Below are 26,959 nucleotides of genomic sequence, written 5' to 3'. Positions count from 1 at the left end.
GAGAAACACATTAAATTCAAAGATACCAACAGGTTGAAAGTTAATGGGCAGGAAAAGATATACAATGTAAACAGAACCATAACACAGATACACCGGCTGGCCATACTAATATTAAACAAACAAAATTAAAACAAAAATGTTACTAGGAATAAAAAGGGTCATTTATGACAAAAGTGTCAGCCAGGAGCACACCATAGCAATTATAGGTATAAATGCACCAAATAAGCCTAACATCAAATAAAAATAGCGAAGAAATTAAGGGTGAAATAGACTGTTCTATGTAAATATTCAGATACATCAAGTGCAACTTTCGATAATCTATAGAACAACTAGGCAAAAGATTGCCAAGGGTATAGAAGTATTGGACAACATTATAAAACAACTTAAATTTACAGGTATGCACATATAGACACAATACCAAAGAGTCTGTCCAAAACTCCACCCAAGAGTCATCTTCATTCAGTCCCAGAGATATTGAGAAATCAGGAACTACACGGAAGCTTTTATTTTGGTGCATGAACTGGAAGTAATGTTCATTCCTAATATCTACATTCCCCTGAAGAGGGTTAATTACATGGTCATCCACGCAATATGGAATGCTCAGATTGCAGGCTATGCATACAAGAGAAAAGAGTGGTTTTATTTAGAAAACACAGCCAGTCTAATCCATAAAGAATTTCTCCCTGGGTAAATTCTCTAATGCCTGCTATGATGTGATTCCTTTTTTATGTTTATTTATTTATTTATTTATTTGAGAGTGGCTGGTAAGGGGATCCTATGTGTTATGAGCACAATGCTATAAGCAACAACGCATTAATGATAGCCAGCCTTGAGACTTTGGAGAAAAGATGTTTCCACACTCATTACAGTCCTCCTTCCACATCTGAGGGTTACACATCTGGTGATTCAACCAACTACTTATCAAAAATCCTCAAAAATAATGAAAATGATAAATAAATGAAACAAATCCACAACTGAAAAACAACACAGTATAACTATTTACACAGTATTCACAGTTTCTCCAGTATTATAAGCTACACAAGATGTAAAGCACATGGCGGGAAATGAATTGATAATACATAAACACTACACCATTTATAGAAAGGACTTGAGCATCAGCAAATTTTTATATCAATAGGAGTCCTCAAAACAATCTCCAAAACCTGAGGAAAATTGTATATTTATAGGTCTTCCTGATGTAAGTTCTCTGATGTGTTGAGGTATGACTTCTGGCAAAATCTTCTCCCACACAAATTACATTCACTAAGGTTTTCCTTTGTATGAATTCTTTCTTGTGTTACAGGGGGTTCCAGTGCAAGGCTTGTCATACTACATTCATGAGGAGTTTTTTCCTGAGTATCCTGATGTCTTCTAAACTGACTTTGTAAAAAAACAAAAAAAACTTTTTCCACATTCATTACATTCACAGGGCTTCTCACCTGTGAATTCTCTGATGCATGCTGAGGTTTGACTTTCAGTTATAAGCTTTTCCACATTCCTTACATTCATATGGTTTCTCGCCTGTGTGAATTCTGATTGATGCTGAGGTCTGACTTTTGGTTAAAAACTTTTCCACATTCTTTATATTCATAAGGTTTTTGTCCTGTGTGAGCTCTCTGATACATCCCGAAGTATGACTTTTGGTTAAAGGTTTTTCAATATCCATTACATTCACAGGGCTTATCACCTGGGTGAGTTCTCAGATGCATGCTGAAGGCCGACATTTCTTTAAAAGCTTTTGAACATTCTTTACATTCATATGGTGTCTTGCTTTTGTGAATTCTCTGATGGTTGTTGAGGGCTGGCTTTTGGTTAAAAGCTTTCCCACATTCTTTACATTCATACGGTTTCTCACCTGTGTGAACTCTCTGATGCATGCTGAGCTGTGACTTGTGGTTAAAAGCTTTTTCACATTCTTTACATTTATATGGTTTCTCACCTGTGTGAGTTGTCTGATGACTACTGAGGTATGACTTTCGGTTAAAAGCTTTTCCACATTCTTTACATTCATATGGTTTCTCACCTGTGTGAATTCTCTGATGCATGGTGAGTTTTGACTTTTGGTTAAAAGCTCTTCCACATTCTTTACATTTATGTGGTTTCTCACCTGTGTGAATTGTCTGATGACTTTTGAGGTCTGACTTTCGGTTAAAAGCTTTTCCACATTCTTTACATTCATATGGTTTCTCACCTGTGTGAATTCTCTGATGCATGCTGAGGTGTGACTTTTGGTTAAAAGCTTTTCCACATTCTTCACATTCATATGGTTTCTCACCTGTGTGAATTCTATGATGCTTGTTGATGGCTGATTTTCGGTTAAATGCTTTTCCACATTCTTTACATTCATATGGTTTCTCACCTGTGTGAATTCTTTCATGCATGCTGAGGACAGACTTGCGGTTAAAAGACTTTCCACATTCTTTACATTCATATGGCTTCTCACCTGTGTGAATTATCTGATGCCTACTGAAGATAGACTTTTGGCTAAAAGCTTTTCCACATTCTTTACATTCATATGGTTTCTCACCTGTGTGATTTCTGTGATGCAAGCTGAGCACTGACTTGTGTTTAAAAGCCTTTCCACATTCTTTACATTCATATGGTGTCTCACCTGTGTGCATTCGCTGATGGCTGTTCAGAGCTGGCTTTTGGTTAAAAGATTTCCCACATTCTTTACATTCATATGGTTTCTCACCTGTGTGAATTCTCTGATGCATGCTGAGGTTTGACTTTTGGTTAAAAGCTTTTCCACATTCTTTACATTCATATGGTTTCTCACCTGTGTGAATTCTTTGATGCTTGTTGAGGGCTGACTTTCGGTTAAAAGCTTTTCCACATTCATTACATTTATATGAGTACTCATCTGTGTGAATTCCCTGATGTCTCATCAGGTTTGACTTTTGGTTAAAATCTTTTCCACATTCCTTATAAATTTTCTTATGCTTGCTGAAGTTTGAGTTCTGGTGAAAGCTTTTTCCACATGCATTACAGTCAAAGGGTTTCTCACCAGTGTGAATTCTCTCATGCTTCTGGGGTTCTGACTTACTGGAGAAAATTTGACATTCTTCACATTCATATGGATTCTCATTCATGTGAGTTGTCTGATAAATGGTAAGAGCAGAATTACTGTAGGAAGATTTTCTACATCCATTACATTCACATGGTTTTTCATTTGTGTGAATTGTCTGATGACAGTTCAGAAGCAAATTCTCATGAAAATTTTTGCCACAGTTAAATCCATAGCACATTTCCTTTGTGTGAATTCTGTGAGGCACAGTAAGGTCTGAAGTCTGATAGAAAAATTTCTCCTGTTCATTACATGGATAAAGCTTATTCCCTATATATATTCCATGATACGATATCAGGTATGATTTCTTAATAAAAGATTTCTGACATTCACTGTATTTATCATGTTTCTCTCCTGTGTATATACTCTGATGTTGAATAAGTTTATCCTTTTTATGGAGTATTTGCCGACATACATCACATTGAAAAATTTTTTTCCCTACCTGAGTTATCTCTTGGGCAATGACAGCTGACTTATTACAGGCATTCCCATATTCACTATATTTACAGGTGGTCTCACCCATATGAATCTTCTTACATGTAAATATTATTGGCACTGTGTTGGAGGATTTTCCTTTTCCGCTATATTCAACAGGTTGCACAGTTGGAATCTTGAGATGCTGACTAAGATGCTCATAATGTCTCTGTGATTTCTCTGATATATTATGGTCATCAGGTTTCTCTCCAGCACACATGGAATCAGTCTCTGGAAGAAGTGCATTCTCACATACGTTAAACTCCTCATACCCTACTCCTGAATAGTTTCCATTATTTATAACCAGATTTAAAATATGCTTTGAACTCAAATTAAAAGATTTTCCTAACTCCACTCTCTCCTCAGTTGATCGGTTGCCACTGATCATTACACCTTGCCACAAGTATCTACTATGACTTTCTTGGCTCCTCTCAGTTAGGTCATTGACTATCTGGACATCTGAAATGACAAAACAAACAAACAAATAAAAAACCAAAAAAACATGTCCATGAACCATAGATAAGCATATTTTACTAAATGCTTATATAAAGGTAGAGAAGTTTCTCCCAATCCTAGTTATAAAAGATTTTATAATAATCAATAAAGGTATTGGTTTCATGAGCATATGTGGTTTTTTCACACTGACATAATTTTATGTTGTATTAATATATTTGTAAGCATTATCTCACATTTTTCTTTGCTTCTTTATTCATTTTTCTTCTTTAAATCATGATGAAATATTTGATAATTTTTACTTTCTTCCTAATTGTAGATTTCAAGTAATTGCTTATCACATTCCATTTGTTTATATGTTGTACTCTTTTTTATTTTTATAACAACAGTGGTTATCTCCTGCTGCTCTATTTCTCATTCTTCTGCTTTGAATATGGCTACGTTTCCCTTCTCTGCCTACTTTCAGATGCAGAATGATCCAATTTTTTCACCACATATGGCAAAAAATGACTTAGGTTAAGAATTTTGCATTAATGTTTCTATACTTTTTAGTCTTCCCTAGGAAATGGCTATAGACATGTGCAAGTTTTTCAAATTAAATCTTTTTTCTAAAGGCCTTCCACAAATTACTCATTTCACCTTTCTGTGCTTCTCAAAACCACTGCTATACAGGAAACTTCAGTCCACCCCTCCAGACAACCTTTTCCTGCTGGTCTAAAATATTTGGTTCTACAACCAAGGCTGTGCTCACCATCTTTGAAAAAGGTTTTTTTGACTCATTCTAAAACCAACTTATATTCTCTTCCCAGACTGTGGAACGTACACCCCCACTTGATAATTCATTGCTCATGAAACCTTTAGTATCATGCACTGTAGTTCTGGATGGCTACTACTCTTATAAAAAGATAGGGTCTCTCATACATTTCTAATTTTCTTTGTTGTTTTAGAATGACTTCTACAAAGAGAAGAGGAAAATATTAACTTCAAATTTCACTTCCAAATAGCAATCTGAGCTCCTCAACTTGAAACCCTTGGTTCACTTGGCCTTGACATCCTGAGTCTCTGGATTCTTCTCTAAAGTCCAGAACTCTCCTTTTCCATGCCCCTATGCTAGGTCTGCCTCAGCTCCATAATTTCTGATGTGGTTCAGAAGGCTCGTACCTGGACCTCGTGTCTTATTTTCTTATCAATTTCCTATTTGATACCCTGCAATACTTTGGGATTCTGCCAAGAATCCCCACGAGAAACATGGCCCTTACCACATGCAGCCTCTAGACCTTGTAATGCATAGCCTCCAGAACAGAACAGTAAGAGATAGAGTTTGTTTCTTCACAAGTTACCCAGTTTCAGATATGTTGTTTTAAGCAACACAAAACAAAATGTTAGATTCTGAAAAACCATGTGCATGAGAGCAGAGTACATGAGAGCGACTAAGAATATTGAAAAAGTGAATAGAAAAAATAAATATCAAAGAAGAGAAATGTAGAGATTATATTCTAGGAAAATACCTTTTTTAAAAGACAGCAAAAAAAATTAGGGAGTGGTATATGTGTGAGTCCATCTACGAGATTATATAATACATGGGGTTCATGCAAGAGATGAGCCAGCCTCAGCTCAGGCATCTGTGGAAAAATTAGCAGAAACAGCTGAACACAGCAAAGATCTGCTGGGTTTTACTCTTCTTGGCCTCTGCTCAGGATGTGCTTACGAACCTGGGAGGCTCTGGTTTGGGTGTTCTTCTATACTCCATGGCTCTGCTCCTTTCTCCAACTTGAGGATCACCTCAGGTTTACTAATGCAGTGTCCTGTTAATGAGAAGTAACATAGGACTTTATAAAATTGCAAAGTCAGATCCTTGGAAGGATGACAAGCTCCGCTACAGAAACCATACAATAAAGAGGCCAATTTGAAACTTTTATTAGATAGGGATGACATGTTTTTCACGAAATGTAATGTTACCAAATAACACAAAACCCTACAAACCACTCCTATGTTTATAATAAAATCAAAAGGTTTCTCCTGAACATTACTGGGGATTTTCACTCACCCAATGACACCAGGCTGCTGTAGGTCTCCAGCATCACATCCCTGTACAAAGTCCTCTGAGCATCATTCAAGTCCCGCCATTCCTCCCAGGTGAAGTCCACAACCACATCCTCAAATGACACCAATTCCTGTAATGGCACATTGATCTCAAATCAAACCACAAGCCCTGGGTCACAGAACAGCTATCTCAGAGTTCACACTTCTGAGAGTGTGTCTTATGTGTTAAACAAGGTGCTGCTTTTCTGTATGCCATATAGTAGAGGAAAAACAACCCAGTAGGAATATCTTGTCACTGTAATAATATATTAATTAGTAAAAATATTATTATAAAGCTTACCTTATAACTAAGAACCATCCTTGTTGCTAGTGATAAAAGTATGAATAAAATTTTGTTCTCCAAGAAGTTTGCAATCAGGTATGAAGATATAAGTATAAATATGTACCTGAACCAGTATGTCAGATTAACCAAGTTAGAAAAAGTTCAATAGAGAATGGGATAAGAAAGACAAAATATAAGTCTATGTTGTATGCTGTTTGCACTACACTGAAATTCCAACAATGTTAAGCTCTTCCATGTGAACCACATGTTCTCATGAATATGAGGCAACAGCAAAAATGCAGTCACAAGAGCAAAGGAAGGCAACCCATGCTAATGGAACTACACACCACACCATTTCTAGGTGAATGCTCATGAGAAATGATAACAGATACACACACTATTAAAGAAACATATTATGCACTGATTCCGCATTTAAATACTTGTGTAATTCAAATAGTAAAACATTATATGCAATAGCTGTTTTTTAATTACTTATAAACTGAGAGTGTATACAAAGGCATTCCAAAATTTCCTTCCCACATGCCAAAGGATTGCTTGTGACTGCATGAGTGAACACTGCCACTTTCTAAACACAGTGTGTAAATAATGTGGTTTTGTAAATACAAATCATTTACATACCAGATTTACAATTTAATAGTCATCCACTAGAAAGAGAACGGAGAAAGCTTTAGAGTCAGAGAAGAAGAAAACAGGGTGATGGAAGACCAGCTGCATCAGAACACAGTACAAGGCTGGTTAGCTAGTTCACATGGGAGAGTGTGCTTCTGGTAACATTAAGTTCACAGGTTCAGACCCCCATACAGGTCACCCAACAGAAAATAAATAAATAAATAAATAAATAAATAACAGAGCACTAAGCATACAGAAGAGGAAAGCAATATAGACACAAAAAGCAGGAAGGCACTGTGGTACTAAATTCCAATGCAGAAAATAAAATAGTGTTTTACTCTCAGGCTCTCTACATAATTACAGCTAGTTAGGTATTGGTACTGTAACATGTAGTTTGAAGAATGACAGGAAAACATAACGTGCACAAATAAAACAGACTTGAATACATTATACTTGAAATGTCTGTGGGAATGTCCAAATGGCAATTGGATACATGAATCCAGAGTTCAGGAGAGAGATCTAAGCTTAAGATAAAGATTTGAAAATACATTAGTCCCTTTATGCCGCTTATAACAAAATACCTGGAACTGGGTTGTCACCTCTCCCAGGGTGATGGAGATGCAAAGGATTACTCAAAGCCCATTTCTCCTGAGCAGTGAGAAGCCCTGAAGGGGTTAATTTCCAGGAACCCTCAAGAGAGAGGCATTTCTAGGGAAAATAACACTGAACTAGGGTCCTCTCTCAGAATTTATTCTCCAGGCTAGAAAGTTACAGAAAAGGAACATAGGTGGTTACAAAAGAACAGGAAGATAATTGTCATGGCAACAATCATTAGGTTTGGCTGCACCAAGCACATCTGCCCTTAGAGCCAGCAATTTTGCTGTGTTACAGTTCTTTAACTACAACAGAGACTTTAGCCTGGGGAAAGTTTCCTGCCTTTCACAACCTCAACATTTCTATGTGTCATTTTATGAAATTAGGCTATACCTGAAACTACAGGGCCTTGGAAGCTAGGCTCTGGGAAATACATGGGCTTTATTAATGTTAGTTTATTCCACACTGGGTGATTTGTTAGAAAATGAAATTTACTGCTTGCAGATTCAAAAGCTGGGGAGTTAAAAATCCAGGAGACACAGCTGGAGAAGGCCTTGGTGGAGATGACAGTGACCCAGGAGTCTCATGTGGCAGAAAATGGCTGGGTACAGAGAGGACAACCTCTCATGTGTTCTTTTAAAGCCCTCAGAACCACATCCCTGCCCACCATTATTATGCCATTCATTATGGCATGGTCCTACAATGTAATCACATCATTAAGGCCCCATCTTTCCATTACTATAATAGGATTTCCCAATGTCATAACACTGTCACAGTGGGGGTCAAGTTTTGGGGGAACATTCCATCCAAGGCAGGAAAATATCAAAATTTCAATGCTAAATGAAGCCATCAGAATGAGTGAGCAAACCTAAGAGATTCCAAGAAAAAACAAAATAAAACAAAAGGACAGAGTCTGCAGAAGCACTTTATCTTTAAACATAAGACAGAGAAAAACAGAATGTGAAGAACAAAAAGAAGTTTTCTACATTTACTCCACAATTAAAGGAAAGCTCAGTAGTAAGAAGTCTACCAAGATAATTCATCACATATATATACATATATACATGTGTATATATGTATATATATATATGCATTTGTTCTGCTCCAAAATCCAATATATTCATAGTTCTGGGAATGAAAATCCTTTAAATAATTATGTAGATGTTAGAAAGATACACAGGGGGCAGGCAACTGGCTAGTATAGGAATCAAACAGTGGTCATTGATAGTATTGGCACCACGCTCTCACCAACTTGGTAGACTGAACAAAGGTGAGAAAAAAAATCTCTGGGCTTGAGAAGAGATCAAAGAAATTAAGAAGTGAAAAGCACACACACACACATAAGAAAAAGACAAAAAAGAACAGAACATAATATCTGAAGTGTGGTGGACAACGTCAAAAGTTGTAACATAGAGTAACGAGAAAATCAGAAGATGAGAGATGGAAAAAATAAAAATATTAGAAACACTTAAGGCAATAATGTCTGAGAATTTCCACAAATTAATATCAGGCACCAAACCAAAGATCAAGGGAGTTAATATAAAACAGAACCAGACAAATGCCAAAAATCTACATCTAGGCATGTAGTTCTCAAACTTCAGAAAATCAAAAATAGTGAAAAATCTGACTAAAGCTAGAGGGAGGAAAAAAAATCTTACCTAAAAAGAAACAAGGTATGAATTACCCCCAACATCTTTTGAGAATCCATGTAAGGAGAGAGTACAGTGAAATATTCAAGTGGTTGATTAAAGAAACCTACAACCTAGAGTCCTGTGCATTATAAAATCAACCCGTAAAAAAGAAGAAAAGTAGACTTTCTCAGGCAAACAAAAATTGAGAGAATTTGTTGCCAGTACACCAGTATTGGAAGCAATGTGGGGGGAAAAAAATAACAGAGAAGAAAAAAGATATAGGTTAGAATCTGGATATACATAAAGAGAACTAAAGAAATAAGTGAAGATTTAATAAAAAGCTTTCTTTTACTTAAGTTTTTTTCATTGCAACATAGTTGATTGTACATATCTTTGAGGTAAAACAGTGGATTATCAATATGCGTGCAATATGTGTTCAAATCAGGATAATTTGTATATTCTTCATTATACAGTTTAATCAATTTTGTGGCCCTTTACCAATACCTCCCTTCCACCAACCCCCCTGAGCATTTTCTCCCTCTAGTAACCTCAGTTGTTTTCTATTCTTGAAATTCAACGCAATATTGTGATTGTTGTATATTTCTTAAATTATTTATTTATTTTCTTAGCTGCCATACATAAGTGACAACATGCAAAATTTTTCTTTCTGTGCCTGGCTTATTTTACTTAACAGAATTTTTTCTAATCTCACCCATGTTCCTGTAGATGGCAATAATTCATTCTTTTTAAAGGCAAAGTAATATTCCATTCTATAAATATACCACATTTTCCATATCCAGTCATGAACTTTAGGTTGGTTCTGACTCTTGCGTACTGTAAATAGAGCTGCAATAAACATGGGAGTGCAGGTGTCTCTTCCACATGATTATTTCCAATGCTTTGAGTGGATACCCAGCAGTGGGATTGCTGAGTTATATGGCAGTTCTACCTGTAGTTGCTTGAGGAACCTCCACATGATTTTCAATAATTTACAGTCCCACCAACAGTATAGGAGGGTTCCTCTTTCTCCACTTCTCACCAGAATTTGTTATTCTCTGCCTTTTTGACAGTAGCCAGTTTAACTGGCATGACATGATTATTTCAATGTGGCTTTGATTTACACTTCATGAATGCTGAGTGATGTTGAGCATTTTCTCCTATATCTGTTGGCCTCTATATATCTTCCTTTTGGAAATGCCCTGTTCAGCTCCTTTGACCATTTTAAAAATCAGACTATTTGATATTCTACTTTGAAGTTGTTTGAGTTACTTATATACTCTGGATATTAATCCTTCATCAGGTGCATGGTTTATAAATATTTTCTCCCACTCTCTAGGCTGTTCTTTTTCCTCTGTTTTTTCCTGTGCTGTGCATAAGCTTTTTAATTTGATATCCCATTTGATTTTTCTTTTGTTGCCTATCCTGTGGGGGTCATATTCATAATGTCTTTTGCCCAGTCCTACTTCCTGAAGTGTTTCCCCTATATTTTCTTTTGGGAGTTTTATAGTTTCAGGTCTTATATTTTTTAAACCATTTCTTTCAATCCAAGAGCATGGAATATCTTTTCACTTTTTTTTCTCTTCTTTACTTTCTTTCAAAAGTGGTTTGTAGATGCCACTGCAGAAATCTTTCACATCTGTCATTAACTGTATTTAAAGGTTTTTTTTTTTTTGGAGGTAACTATTGTAAATGAAATACAGCTTTCTTGATTTCTTTTCTGCTAGTTCAAAAACACTACTGACTTTTGCATACTGATGTATCCTGCTACTTTACTGAAACTGTTTACTAAGTCTAAGAGGTTTTTTTGGAGACTTTTCAGACTTCTCTGTATTTAGGATCTTGATATCTACAAACAGAGAAAACTTGACTTTCTCTTTCCTGCTTGGGATGCCCTTGCTTTCTTTCTCTTGACTGATTCCTCTGGCTAGTACTTCCTATACTATGTTAAATAACAGCTGAGGGTAGGTATCCATATCTTGTTCCCATTCTTAAGGAAAAGCTTTCAACTTCTCCCCATTCAGAATGACAACGACATTAGATTTTTCATATATGACTTCTGTCATTTTGAGATACCTTCTTTCTATATCTAATTTGTTGACACTCTTTACAATGAAGTGCTGTTGAATTTTGTCAAATGCTTCTTCAATGTTTGTTGAGATAATCACATGGTTTTTCTCCCTGATTTTGCTGGTGTACTGTATCATATTTATTGACTTGTGTATGATGAATGATTCTTACATTCCTGGGATGAATCCTACTTGATCGTGATGTATAATTTTTTGGATGTGTTGCTGTATTTTATTTGTTAATATTTTATTGAGGATTTTTCCCATCTATATTCATCAAATATATGGGCCTACACTTTTCTTTTTTGGTGTGTCTTTATTTTCTTTTGGGACCAGGGTGATGTTTGCCTCATATAATGAATTTGGGAGAGTGACCTCTGTTTCAATTTTTTGGAATATTTTCAAGAGTATTGGTATTAATTCCTCTTTAAAGGTTTGGTAGAATTCAGCAGTAAAGCCATCTGGTCCTGGCATTTTCTTTGTTGGGAGATTGCTGATTACTCATTCAATCTCATTGCTTGTTATCAGTCTGTTCAGGTTTTGTATGTCTTCCTGATTCAGTCTTTGTAGTTTGTATGTGTCCAGAAATGTCTCTATTTCTTCCAGGTTTTCAAATTTATTGGTGTATAGTGAATCTTTGTGTTTCTGTGGTATAGGTTTTGATGTCTTCTTTTTCATTTCTGATGATTGTTATTTGTGTCTTCTTTCTTCTTTTCTTACTTAGCCTACCTAAGGTGTGTCTGTTTTGATTATCTTCTCAAACAACTTTTTCTTTCATTTATCATTTGTATCACTTTGGGAGGTTCTATTTCATTTAGTATTGATCTGATCTTAATGATTTCTTTCCACCTAGTAGTTTTGGGGTTGGATTTTGTTTTTCTAGCCCTTTGAGGTGTAGTGTTCAATTGTTTATTGGCAGTCCTTCTATTCTTCAAATATAAGAATTTATCACAATTAATTTCCCTCAGTACTCCTTTTGCAACATTAGTTTCAAGAAATGTTATGATTTCCTGTTCAATGTCTTCTTGTACCCATAGGTCATAAAGGAGAATGTTGTTTAATTTTTATGTGTTTATAAACTTCCCAGAGTTTTGTTATTGATTTCTAATTTTAATCCATTATCATCAGAAGATATAAATCAAACAATTTCAATTTTATAAAAATTTGTTGAGATTTGATTTGTGACCTAACATGTGGTCTACCCTGGAACATGATCCTTGAGATGATGAGAAAAATACACATGTATTTTTCTGTGGTTGCTGGATGAAATGTTCTGTAGATGTCTGCCAAGTCCAATTGGTCTAAAGTGTAGTTTAAATCATGTGTTTCTGTTGATTTTTCACCTAGATGATCTGTCCAATGGTGACAGAGGGGAATTCAGGTCCCAAACTATTGTGGTATTAGAATCCATCTCTTTCTTTAGGTCTAATAGCATTTGGCTTAGTTACCTGGGTACTCTAATGTTGGGTGAATATATGTTTATGATTATTATGTCTTCTTACTAGATAAATCCCTTTATCATTAATGCAATCATTCAGTCTATGTCTTTTGAGTGGGGTACTTAATCCATTTACATTGTTATTATTTAAATATGCCGACTTACTCCTGTTGCTTTTATTTTGCTTGGCTGTTTTAAATACTTTTTGTTCCTTTATTTCCATTTTATAGTTTGTCTTCTGTGTTTGTTGTTGTTTTGAGATGGTTAGACAGAAACTTTTTTCTCTTTAACATTGGCATTTCTGTTCTATTAATGGGTTTTTTATTCTTTCTTTTGTATTCATGGTCATGATTATTGTGATATATATAAGATGCAGTACCCCCTTGAGAATATCTTATATGGCTGGTCATGTGGTGGTGAACTCCCATAGTATTTCTTTTTGTGGGAAATATACTTTCTCCCTCATTTCCAACAAATAGACTTGCTGGATATAGTAGTCTTTGCTGGCTATTTTTGTCATTTGGTATTTTTATACATCATCCTATTCTCTTCCTACCTTTAAGGTTTCTGGTGAAAAGTCTGTTGTTAGACTGCTGGTGGCTCCCTTATACGTAACTTGATGTTTTTGCCTTACTGCTTTTATGATTCTCTTTGTCTTTGAGCTTTCCCAACTTGATTATAATGTACCTTGGAGAGGATCTTTTAGGATTGAATTGGTTCTGGGATCTTTGAGCTTCCTCAACCTGAAAATCCATTCTCTCACCACAACTGGAAAATGTTCTGCTTTTATTTAATTGAATATATTTTCAATGCCTTATCCTTTTGACTTTCTCCTTTCCTTAGAATTCTTTTTTCCTTCTTTCTTTTCTTTTTTTGGGGGGGCACTGGTGCTCTTTTGAAAAGGCTGTTTTCAAGAACATGAATTCATTCTTCTGCTCATTCTAGCACGCTGTTAAAGTTCTCAGTTGTGTTTCAAATTTTATTTAAAGGCACAGTTCACAAGTTCTGCTACATTCTTTTTTTAGCGCAATAGTCTCTTTGTACACTTCCTCTTTCAGACCCTGGATACTTTTTCACATTCTGTTGTGCCTTCTGAGTCATCTTCTATCTCATTGAGTTTCCTAGGGATTGTTGCTTGAAATTCCTTTTCAGTCATTTCAAGAACTTCTTGCTTTATATGGTCAGCATGTGAAAATTATTATATTCATTTCATAGTGTCATAAGTTTTATATTTCATATTTCTAGCATCTCTATATTGGTCTCTAGTCACCTGGTGCAACAATTGTGTTTTCCTAATACTGAAGAGCAGTCTTTGAGGAGAGGGAGTTCCTTTTGTAGATGTGTTTTATACTGACTACTGAATGGATGCTTTAGTACCAGTTTCAGGTAGATGTAGTAGTGTAGTCCCCATGTAGGCACTTTGGCAAAATTCAGTGTTGGAATTATGTATGGGTAAAAAAAATTAAAATTAAAAAATAAAAAATCTCAAGAAAAAATTTTAAATATTTTGCAGTAAATAAAAGAAAAAGTATAACTTATCTAAATTTGTGGGATGCAGAAATAGTAATGCTTTCAAAAATTTACTGTGTTGAATGCACTTATTTTTTAAAAAAGAAACACCTAAAATCAATAAGCTAAGTTTCTATCTTTGGAAAGTGCAAACAAAGAAAGCAAACTAAATTAAAAGGAAGCAGAAATAATAAAAATAGAGAAAAATAAAATTAAGAAAGGAAATTGAGAGAAAATTGTCAATAAAAAAGTTGAGTACTCAAAAAGATCAATAAAACTGATGAGCCTACAGCTAAGCTAACTAAAAAGATAATGACACAGAACAGAAATTACTAATATCAAAAATGAAAAATAGGACATCACTACAGAGCGTGTGGACATTCAAAAATTATATACTATGAACAACGCTGGGCACAAACGTGATAACTGAGATGAAATGGACCAATTCCTTGAAAGACACAATTTCCCAAAACTCACACACACTAAAATGCAGTATTAGGACTGTATCTATTATAAAAATTGAGTAAAAAAAAAAACACCTTCAAAACAGAAAGCACCTGGGCACGATGTGTTTAATGGGGAATTCATCAAAAAATTTTAAAGGAAGAAATTATACCAACTCTCAACCATCTATTTCAAATAAAAGATAAGATACCTCACAACACATTCTACAAGGACAGTACTAAATACCAAAGCCAAAGATGTAACAATAGAAAACTACAATCCATTATCTCACATGAACGTACAAATATCTTTAAGAAATTATTCAAAAACCTAACCAAACAATGTTTTAAAAGAATTATGCACCATAATCAAGTGGTATTTATCCCAAGCAGGCAAGTCTTGCTCAACACTTGAACAGCAATCAATTTAATCCTTCACATCAAAACACTAAAAACAAAGAAATTAGATGGTCATATCAACAGATTCAGAAAAAACCTCTGACAAAATACAACACCCTTTCATCATAAAAACTCAGTAAATTAGAAATAGAGGGGAACTTCACAACTTGATAAAGACTATCTACAGGAAACTGTAGTTAACATTATTATTCATGGTGAAATACTCAAAGCTTTTCCAGAAAAATCAGGAAGAAGGGAAGAATAGGCCCTCAGACCACTCACAACATCACACTAAAAGTACCTCATACTGCAATAACAGAAGAAAATAAAATAACAGATATAGACTGGGAAAAATAAATCAATAAAATTGTCCTTGGCTGCAGGTGATATGAGTATCTGTGTAAAAAATTCTAGTAAATAAAAGTGAAAATAGTCCTGGAATTAATAAGTGATTGCAGCAAGACTGCAGGACACAACGTTAATAAACAAAATTTTATCAGGTTTCAACATGCCAGCAATGACCAAGTAGATTCTTAAATAAAAAAAACAGTACTATTTGTCAGACCCTCAAAAAATAAAATAGTTGCAAAACATCTATCTCATAAGAAATTAAAATCAACAACACATAATGAAAAATACCTTCCACAGCTATACAATGAAACAAACAATCTGTATAAAAAACAATCAAAGGAGGGGGCTGGCTAGTTAGCTCAGTTGGTTAGAGGGTAGAAGTGTAACACTAGGTTCAAAGGTTCAGTTCCCCATAACAGGCAGCAACCCCAAGCCCACTGCACACCAAAATAATAGCAAAGAAATTGAATAGACATTTCTCCAAAGATGATATATCATTGTCTAACAAACACATGATAAGATGCTTAACATCATTAAACAATATAAATTGCAAATCCACAATGAAATATTGCTTCACACTCAATAGAGAATAACAGGTTTTGGTGAAATTGGAAATTTAGTATGTTGTGGGTGGCAATGTAATATGGTGTAGCTCCTGTACCATTTAAAAAAAAATACATTGTCTTCTCAAAAAATTAAAAATGGTATTATCATGTGATTCAGAACTCCAAGTTCAATGTACATATCCATAATAATTGTTGAATCCCCAAAAGATATTTCCACACCTGTGTTCATAGCAGCATTAGGCACATAGTGAAGTCATGCAAGCAACCCAAATGTCCACCAATGAATAAAGGGATAAACAAATTGTGGTATGTACACAGAAAGGAATACTATTCAGCCATAAAAAGAAATGAAATCTTGACATATACTATAACAAGGAATGGTGAGGACATTGTGCAAAGTGAAATAAGCCTCTCACAAAATCACAAATATCATATGGTCCCACTGATATGAGTCAAATTCTGAAAAACCCAACTAGAATGTCCGATGCCAGAAGCTACAAGGAGGGGAAAACTCAGGGTTGTCTTTTAGTGGATACAGAGCTTCAGTATTGCAAGATAAAAAAATGTTCTGGGCATCTCCTTCATAGCACTGTAAATATCCCTAACACTACATAAAGATAAAAAGTGATTCAACTGCTAAATTTTCCATGTGTACTTTTCTTTACCAAAGCTAAAATTAAAATAAATTATTTTGAAAACTAATAGACAGAACAAACTAAAATATTTAAAAATATTTGATGAACAGAAAAAAATTTAGGAAATGAGGAAAAGCAAATGATTAAAAGGCAGAAGAGACAACAACAAAAAATAGCGAAATGGCAGACCTAAATCTACCCATTTTAATAATTAGATTAAGTGGAATTAGTTGAAATATTCTACGTAAGGCAAAAACTATCAGATTTGATAGGAAAGTAAGACCCAACAATATTCTATCCAGAGATGTACACTTTAAATACAAAGACACAAACAAATTGAAAGTTAAAAAAGAAAATTAAATTAAAAATACTACACAAACATTAATTATGAAAAGCTTAAGTGGAAATAATACTAACCAAAAGAAGCTTCAGCACAAAATATATTACAAGAAATAAATGGAACACTGAAGGATGTGGGCCACACTATTGCCTCCCATAGTGTAGAAAATGGGAAGAATAGCTTAACCTCTCAGGGTTCTGCTGAAGGAGACTTCTGTGAACAATGGGAAAAGTGCTACCTGGTCTCTTCTCTCTGTCACTGAGAAAATATGAAAAGAGAGATAAATTAAAGAAGGCTGGCCGGCCCAATCAGTAAGATAGTTGGAGGATGGTTTTGATAACACCAAGGTCAAGGGTATGGATCCACACATAGGCCATTCATCAATAAATAAATAAGTAACAATAAAACAAAGAAAGACGTCCTATTTTCAAACAAAATTTAGGGAAAACGTAAAGGAGCCAGAACTTGCTGAGTTTGAAATAAAACTACTTTTCAATCCAACGTTTTTCCAACAAAATATTTTCAAAGACACAAACTACTTTGTGGCAAGAATCAGAGTTCTATAAAACAAAAAGCAGAAACAAAAAATACTTACAGTATTCTAACTACCATAGGGTGTGATACATAGACAGTGCCTGAAAAATAATAAAACTTCTTAAGAAACAGCTGCTTCAGAGAGAAGGAGAGGCCACAGAAAAAAGTGCCTAACAGAGGTAGCATTGGTATAATGGTTTGCAGTACAATGGAAGCCCATGCTTTTTAACGATGTGCACAGGGTAATTTCTTGTATCAAAAGAGCTGAAGAAAACATTTTTTAAAGGGTCATTGGATTATCAACTATTATAATTTAAAAACAGGCAAAGAAATTGGTCAAGTATAAACTGAGGCATTTAAGAAAAATGGATGTTGACAGAGAATAGTGAGAGCCCAGAGGGCACAGTGCAGAAGCAGGAGGCATCTTTTCCACAGACCAACACAGGGCCCTAATCAAGGAACTAAACCAGGCGCCCAATGGGCCTAACTAACTGCTCAGACCAGTGCCTGCAGGGTGCCACCTCTTACCACCCACCCTGTCTTGAAGGGAAATGCTCACGTTTATTCCATTCTCCTCACTGTGAGCTGGCCACGTGTTGAGGGGATGAAGATAACAGGCGACTCGACATGATTTAGTTGGGTTTTCAGCCAACTGCATAACAGTAGATTTTTAGTACTCTTGAGAGGGACAAAGTATATTTTGCATGTGGTAGAAATTTATGGCCAGAGAGCAAACTGTGGTCTATTAAAGACTACTGCAAAGTCTTACTATTCCTCTTATCGAGAGGTGGAAACTGCCTTCCTCTTGAATCAGGGCTGCTCTTAGTGACGTGCCTGACTAAGAGAATGTGGTGGAAGATATGCTTTGTTACCTAAGTTGCAATAACCATAAGCATCGCAGACTCTGCCTGGGCCTCCAGAATAACTTCCCTGGGAGAAGCCAGACCAACCTGACTACTCTGAGACTGCCAGACTCTGAGGAAGCTCACCTGGCCACAAAGAGAAGGCTGGATGTCTGCCCAGTGTTCCCAGCCACTACTGTTCTTCTACATAAAACCGACACAACATGCAGCAGCCAACCCACACCGCTCTTTTACAGTCTTACCCACAACATTCCAACATGGAGTAGGGAAGAAATTCTTATTCTATGTAACTAAGTTTTGTGTCACTTTGTTACACAGCTGTTCATTGGAACACCAAACCAGTCTTTAGAGACCACAGACAGTACTCTGATATGCAACAGGAAGCATGTACACATTGAACATTAGGTTCAAAATAAATAAAGCCACCATCTCACATCTTATGCTACATCCCAAACTTTAATTGAAAATGTCAACTTTCACTTAACTACTTTATTACTTTTCTTTCTTAACCAACTGTTAACTACAGTTCTAGTTTATAAACATAAAGATGACTTATGCACACATCCATTTTTCTCATTCATTTCTAAGTGATTGCCTGAAACAGGAGAAGAATAAAATACAATCTGTAAGAAAGTTTAAAAACATGAGAAGTCTTCTTGAACTAGAAACAGACAACTGTACAGTAAGAAAAACTACATATAGAATCATTGAAAAAAATTTACAGAAGCAAAATTTACAAATTATGAAAATCTACAATTTCTGTTTTTATTCTTTGCATGCCTTTTTATTGGCCCTTCATCAAACATGTCCCAAACTCCTGAAGACTTTCTCCCCTCACACTCCTAAGGATGTCACCACAGGTACTAGTTAGAAGCACAGGTCACCAGGTATTGAAACTCATCACCCAGGAAACATGCCCTTCAGGTTTCTACAAGAATACTTCCAATGGAACAAAGTTATTGTCTTTAAGTACCAACATCTCCTCCCCTTATACAGGCAGTGTATACAGAAACCAGCATAAAATGAAAAGAACAAGCAAACAAAAGTAGCAAGAATTTTCACAACAAAGGATTAGACACAAGAAACAGGGAAGAGTCCAGGAAACATTCCATTTCACTGGCTTGGGTCACTGCCCGGATGGTAGTGATACCACATGTAAGAGAAAAGAAGTAGACGTCATTTTCATTTTGGATTCATTGACCATAAGGTAACTTTTGAATGGCTACAAAAAGCAGTGAACAACAAGTTCAACCTATGATCCAAGGAAAAGAGAAGTAGAAAAGGGAAGAAGCTAAAGAGAACCAAGTGTGCAAACTACAGAGGACTGAATCAGTCAAGAAGAATAGCACAGTGAGAAAAATAGCACTCATAATGAAGCACTTTGATGAGCTATGTTAAGAAGAAAAAAGGAGGTGAATTCATGGCAAAAGAGAAAAAAAATCAATAAGGGCGTGAGAGAAACTAATACAGAAGAATTTACAGGAGATCATGAACAGCAACTACAAATATGGCAGAAGATTCAAGTTAGAAAAAGACTACAGAATAGTCATTGGATTTCACTGTAAAATAACTGATAACTCCACATTTTATCCATGAATCAAGTACACTCTTCCAAACCTGTACACAAAACACAGAACACGTGAGTGAAGTCATCTTGAACCAGTAGCCTCAATCACAGCACCAGGTGACTAAACCTGCATTTGCAATCCAGACAACGCTAGCATGAGAACTGCCCAGCTGAGTACACCCAACATGTGGATCCATAGAACTTCAAGAAAATAAAATGCCCTGATATTTTAAACCACTGTGTTTTGATTTGTTCTTACACATCAAATGCTAAATGATACATGTAAGCCCCCAGAACTCAGTATATTTTAACAAAATTATGTGGGTGAGAAAGTCTTAAATTACATGAATCCTTACAGTCTGCTTATTCCGCAACATGTGCCTTAGCACTAGCTAACCATTCCACTGTGGAAAGGTATGTGTTTTATTTCCAGGTTGACAGTCAAAAACTTTCTAATAGAGATGGTATTTCACAATTTAGTGCCAATAAATCCTCATATATCTTGAGAATTTGGCATATTCTCTTCTCAGGTTCCATTCCAATCATGTAAAAAAAGTGTCTGCCTTTTAGACATGACATCAGAAAGACCAGAGACAAGTTTTTACCTAACTTAGATGACTTTGAAGTCTTACATCCTGCTAAACCTACATACAAACTTTACCTTATGTATGTACATTTCCTTCAAGCTGAGGTTTACTCAGTTCTACTTTTCCATTTTAATTCATGCTCCCCATAATACCCAGGTAATAACATGAAAAAAATGAGGAATAAATAAATTAACAACTCACCGGAGACTTATCCATCTTCTGTTGCTCTTGGAAATGCATAGCACACTCTGGCAGCTTAGCGGGAAGAAGAGGGAATGAGTGGATTAAGGAGAGAACTGTTGTGGCTTGACCCTGGATTCTCTTCTCAAAACTCTCTAAACATTAGCTGGATAAGACAAACAAACAAAAAGCCTCAGTGTGAGACAACAATCCTTTATGGTCAATAAGGTGCAACAAAGGTGCATCTGCAAGTACATTAATTGGTACACATTAGACACCAAACTTATTTTTGCGTTAATGAAAACATACATTACCTACTGATTTAGCAAGAATCAATGTTACCTAAACATACAACTTAATCATTTAAACCAAAGAAAAACACATTGTGTCATTACTAAAACTGATGCTATAGAAATATAGTCAGTCTATATTAACTACTTTCATATTAATATAATGACTCCACACACAACTCCAGATAAGTGTTTCCACTATATCACATCTTATTTATACGTACCTAAATATCTGTATAGTACACATCTGGCAACCCAACATCTTTGCCCATGACTATATAAGTAAAAAAAAAAAATGTACATTATGTATATTTCTTTTGGAACACTATTCCAGAAATGTTACCCAGTGATAGATCTCCCTGCACCGAAACCCTCATGTAGTATGCTCTGACAATGAACTGGGCTTTGCTATGACTTGCTTTTGGCAACGGCACATTAGCAAATGTCATGCAAACATAAGTTTGACAAGTACTGGCCACTTATTCCTCTTAAACACATCATACTGTGAACAATCCTGGGGCTACACTTTTGAAGACACAGGCCCCAGCCAAGAGTCTACACAAACCACAGGATATGTGAGTGAAGCCATCTTGAACCAACCAGCCTCAGTTAAGGCACCACGTGGCTAAAGCTGAACTGCCCAGCTAAACACACCCAAAATGTGGATTTCTAGAACTTCAAGAAAATAAAATGGCTGTTTTTTTTTTAAAGCCATTTGGGTTTTGATTTATTCCTTACATGGCAATTGCTAAATGATACATCTAAGCCCCAAGAATTCAATATGTTTTGAACAGAATTATGTAGAGGAGAAAGCCTTAAATTACATGTCAAATACAATCAATATACCTTCACAACCACAGGGAGAAATTTTGAAAATTACAATGAATGTCAACTAAGAGGACTTCATTGAGGTTCCTGGCGCTAATGCAGGCCACGTGAACCATGGCCATGTGAACCAAAATAGCAATTGTTTGCACATCAATAAATATTGGCGTAAGATTTACTCGTTTTTTAAAATATCATTTAGAAGTTGTTTAATTTAAAAACATAAAAAGGGTCTGTTTCTTATAAGTTAGTAGTGAACTGTACCAGAGTACTTCATAACTTCATGAAAAAGATATAATTAAAAGAAAATACAAGAAGGTTTTTGAAGCACACTAGTAGTAATTTTCACATTTAAGTACTATACAATTGGCTCCTGTACATATACGGCAAAATTTGTAACTTTCAAGAACAGAATACTGACATTAAGGGAAGTACTTATGTTGTTTACTCTTTGGTGACATGATCCACAGAAAGCACTGGCGATCAAAAAAGGATAGGGACGTTTAATGCAATGTATGTTAAAGCATACATTGTTCTAAGTTGACTTCAGCATTACCAAAATAATCTCAACAGTGAACAAACAGTTGTTTTGGTGGAAGTTTGGCAAAATGGAGAATAGGCAAAAAGTCAGGATGTCTAACATCAACAAATCATGTGACCGTGGGCAACTCACATTTCCTCATATGTAATTATTTTAACTTTTCTTCCAAGATAGAAATACCTGGCAAAATATTCCTGAACTACCAGAAAGAAGCTATGAAGATATTACACCATCAGCATATCTCTAGATACCAAAATTGGTGATAGGCTGTGTTTAAGAGAGCTCAGACACTGGGAACGAAGAGGGAAAATTGAAGGAATGGGAGTGTTCAGAGAGCACTGCAGACAGGTTATTTCTGCACCCCACAGAACACCTTCAAACCCCTTCATTGAGTAACATTTTCTACCTCCATGTCTATTCTTCTCAAACTCACTCTCCCTTTTGAAAGTTGGCCCAAACCTTCCAATATCACCCAGTCTCAGGAAGCTACTGGAAGAGGTATTATTGGCCAACCCTTGTGCACTGTAAGCACGAGACTGAATAACTGAGTGGGCTGTGAAAGCTACCCCATTCTGGGACTCTTTTATCTCTGCCCTGAGGCAGTCCTGAGAAGGTTCAGGCCACAGTGATGTTCTCCCAGGTAAGGTTCCTATTCATATTCATAGGACGCCCTCCTTCAAACTGTCACAGCTCCTGTACCACAAAGCAAACCAGAATGTCTTCCCATGCCCTAATATTCGTCCTAGAAGTCACTGTTCCTGAAAACTTGGTCTTTTATCAATGTCCCTAAACTCAGACCAGGAGCGCTAGGCAGGCTGCACAGTGCAGGAGGGACCAGAAACTTGACTTTCTGAAGAGACACCGAGAAACCCCACAAACACAACTGCCACAGAGGAACACCCAGTCTGCACAGACCTCATAATTATTTCTCTGGGAATTTGCGGACATTACACTAATATCAATACCCTCATGTTATGGATGGGTAAAGTGAATGTCCTATAGGTCAGTACCACGTTCCTGGACGGCGGAGCTGGAATGTGGCCTCCCGCACACCTCCCAGGCTCGCTGTCTTCACACCCCCACCCAGGTTCCCGTCGCCACCACCGACCTGAGCCCCCGTTCTGGGACATCTGGAAGCGGCTTCTGCACATCCGGCAGATCCACCTTCGGACGGAGTCGTCGTGGAAAGCGCAGCCCGGGCGCCCCTTCCCCGGCCCGGCCCAGGTCCGCGCTCGCGCCGCACGTCAGGCCCCGCCCGCCCGAGGCCCGCGGCGCTTCTGCCCAACAAGTGCCAGGACAACCGTCCCGCTCCCCTCCCCCAGGGCCCCCGAGGTCCTCGGGGCTCCTCTTTCACACTTGCACCCACCTTCAGGGACCCGCAATCCAACCCCAAAGACCCCACGAGCAGCGTGCAGACAGGAACAGCCTCGGGAATCTCCAGACAAAAGATGGCGGAGTCCGTGGGGCCGCACATGCGCAGTAGAAACCCGGAGAGTCAGATCCCACACTTGTCCTGTGAGGGTGACGTCATTGCAAGGTAAAACTACATTTCCCAGATAGCCAGGAGAGTGAGCAGGTACAAAAAAAAGACCTTTTTCTGTACTCCTAAGCCTGTGACCGTTAACGGTCAGCGAGACTACATTTCCCAGAATACTCTGGGGCCCTACATTAGGAGCCAAAGGAGAAAATTTTAAAATTTTCCCTGCACGGGTTACTGTTACCTGGCGATCAGGTTTTGTTGGATCAAGACTGGACTGTACCCACACAATATACCCTAGTCTCTATTCCACCAATGAGGAATTCTGATTTTTTAATAGATGTTGGTTTGACCACCTGAGACATTGTGGCGGTAATTTGGCAATTCAAATGGGGGCCATGATAAAGAACCCATGTCTATTTTTTTTCTTTCTTCTGTTTCTCCTCTGAATTCTTTTTTATTTTTAGTTTTAACACAGCTCATCCACGTGTTCCATCCTGTTCCTCATTTGTCCCACTCTGATATTCTCAGTGACTGATGTGACTTTCTGTGCTTTGACTCTCCTGACTGCATCTCTCCAGCTTTCAGCTCTTCCCAGCCTTTACAACACACGGTCAACTCGGTGTTTAATGCTTCTTTGTATCTCTCCGAAAGCAACCTAAAACGCCACAAATCCAAAATAAAACCACATTCCCACTCTTTCACCATAATGAGGGTACTTCAAAAAGTTTAGGGAAAGATTTCTATTATCTTTTAGTTCTATTTTTTCCATGAACCTTTTCAAGTATGCTCATATATGTTGTTATTACCAACTAGTCTTGACCCAAACCATCAAAAAGGGATTTTTCCCAAACTCCCCCCTCTCGCTTAATTCTAATCTTCTCTGGTGTCATGTCCTGCTACTTTTGTTTCTGTGTTTCTAAATTTGTATTCCAATGCCTACATGCAGTGCCTACAGAGGAGGAGGAACTGTTCGTGCTCTAAAAGAGACACAGTCAATTTCTTTTTACATTGGAAACTTCACTCTTGGCAAAACCTGAAGGGCGTGTTTGCTCAGTGATGAGATTTGGTCCCTCCTGAGCTGTGCTACCAGCCAGCAGCTGTGGTGACAGTCATAGGAGTCAGTGGGAGAAACATGCAGGAGTTAGCGGGGTACATTTGAACAAGAGTCAAGAGAAAGATACACAAAGAATAAAAACAGGGAGCACAGGTTTTAATCATTTGTACGTTTTGCTGATACATATTTCCCTGATTTTATCAGTAGTCTGTACTAATAGAAAATTCTGTTTCTAGCTCAAAAATGGCTTGTCATGTTTTCAAAGATTGTATTTTAAAGATTGTATTTCATTCTGTTTTTTCATGTAATCACTAAAAGATTAGTAGCGAAATAAAGATTTATGCACCTATCATATCTATGATTACATATTATTACAACTGTAGTTAATAGTTTGTTAAAATTTTTATTATGATAAAATATACGTATAAAATTTGACACTTTCATCATTTTTAAGGTTATAGTTTAGTGGTATTGTTTATTTCCATTGACTTGCAACTATCACCACCTCAAATTCTGTACTCATCACACACTAAATCCCCACTCCCCTCTACACCAGGTCCCGGCAAGCAGGATTCTACTTTCTGTCTCTTAGAATCTGTCTAACATAGCAACCTCATGTAAGTGGAATCCTACCATATTTGTCCTCTTGTAGTGGCCTTATTTCATGTAGCTTAATGTCTCAAGGTTCATCCATGGTATAGCATTTGTCAGTTTTTTCCCTAACATTTTAAGCTCAATAGTATATTATTATATGTATAAACCATCTTTTGTCTCCCCATTCATACACCGGTGGACACTCGGGCTGCTTCCTCCTTTTGGCCATTGTGAATAATGCTTCTGTGAACATGCAGGTGCTAATGTGTGTTTTAGTCTCCGCTTTCAGTTGAGATTTTTATTATTAAAGTTTGTATATATATTTTTTATATTTTTATTTTCAATCGGTGTCTTCGTATTTAAACTCCATCTCTGGATAGCATATTGTTGAGTCTGTTTTTTTGGTTTTGATTATTTTTTAATGAAGTCTGACAATCTCTGCCTTCACATAAATATTTACTCAATTTGCATTAAGTTATTAATATGATTGAATTTAGGACATGAAGATAAGCCCATGTTCAGATTTCACTGATGAATTCTATCAAACATTTGGAGAAGATTTAGTATCAATTCTTTCCAAACTCTCCAAAAAATATAAGCAGTAGAAACACTTCCCAATTCATTTTATGAGGCCAGTATTATTGTGATAACAAAACCATACAGAGACATCAGAAGAAAAGAAACATTTTCACCAATATAGCTCATGAATAAAGATGCAAAAATCTTCAACAAAATACAAGCAAAAAGAATCCATCCTCTATGACCAAGTAGGATTCATCACAGGAATACAAGGTTGGTTAACAACCAAAAATCATTTAATATATTACAGCATATCAGTATGATAATTAAAACCACATGATCATCTTAATAGATGCAGAAAAAATATTTGACAAAATTCGACTTTGTTTCATGATGAAAACACCCAACAGAGGAGGAGTAGAAGGGAACATTCTAAATTGGTAGGTAAAGTGCACATAAAAAATGCACAGCTCACATCATCTCTAATGGTGAAAGCTGCATACTTATTTCTTGAGATCAGTATCAAGATAAATATATGCACTCTCACCACATTTATTTATTATTGTACTGGAGGTGCTAGCCAGGGCCATTTGGCAACAAAAATAAATAAAAGGCATTTAGATTGAAAAAACTTCAATTAGTTTTAGATTGTAAAGTCAGAAACAGGATGGCTCTGGAAACATCAAGCCTGAGTTCTCTGGATCTGCAGAATAGAGTCACTGAGGGGCCATTGTAGGATCAGAGAAGACACAGTAACTGGAGCAAGGCAGCTCATACTTTAGGAAAAGAGAAAACCAGGGATAGGGCTTGATCAGTGGTCCAGCCTCTCATCTGCACCATCCAACCACCCTCCAATTTAATATTTCTTTCATATACATCCCACATCTTACACTTAAGTCCATATCAACCTGGATGTCTCAACTGATGCATTTTCCTGTTTGGGGAGGAACGGTGATAGTAGCAG

General features: G+C 36.5%; 1 protein-coding gene across 1 annotated transcript; it reads right to left on the bottom strand.

The window, feature by feature from the left end:
• LOC134374861 (zinc finger protein 345-like) lies at positions 1-23,785 on the bottom strand. Its single transcript, XM_063092920.1, has 5 exons — positions 23,715-23,785; positions 20,714-20,858; positions 6,042-6,168; positions 5,707-5,799; positions 1-4,000 (listed from the first exon to the last, which is right to left on the bottom strand). Exons 2-5 carry the CDS (start codon positions 20,750-20,752, stop codon positions 1,656-1,658), a joined length of 2,604 nt encoding a protein of 867 aa, XP_062948990.1. The 5' UTR covers positions 20,753-20,858; positions 23,715-23,785; the 3' UTR covers positions 1-1,655.
• Between the last annotated feature and the right edge of the window lie 3,174 nt (positions 23,786-26,959).

The sequence above is a fragment of the Cynocephalus volans genome, chromosome 4 (assembly GCF_027409185.1).
Source record: "Cynocephalus volans isolate mCynVol1 chromosome 4, mCynVol1.pri, whole genome shotgun sequence".
In the NCBI taxonomy this organism is placed as follows: domain Eukaryota; kingdom Metazoa; phylum Chordata; class Mammalia; order Dermoptera; family Cynocephalidae; genus Cynocephalus; species Cynocephalus volans.
This window is presented reverse-complemented; position numbering and strand designations above follow the sequence as displayed.

Coding starts and splice junctions, on each gene's coding strand:
- LOC134374861 (XM_063092920.1), bottom strand. CDS start 20,752: ATGCATTTCCAAGAGCAACAGAAGATGGATAAGTCTCCG. Junction 6,169..20,713: donor AGAAGATGGATAAGTCTCCG/GTGAGTTGTTAA, acceptor GTGCCATTACAG/GAATTGGTGTCATTTGAGGA. Junction 4,001..5,706: donor CCCAAACCAGAGCCTCCCAG/GTTCGTAAGCAC, acceptor TTGTCATTTCAG/ATGTCCAGATAGTCAATGAC.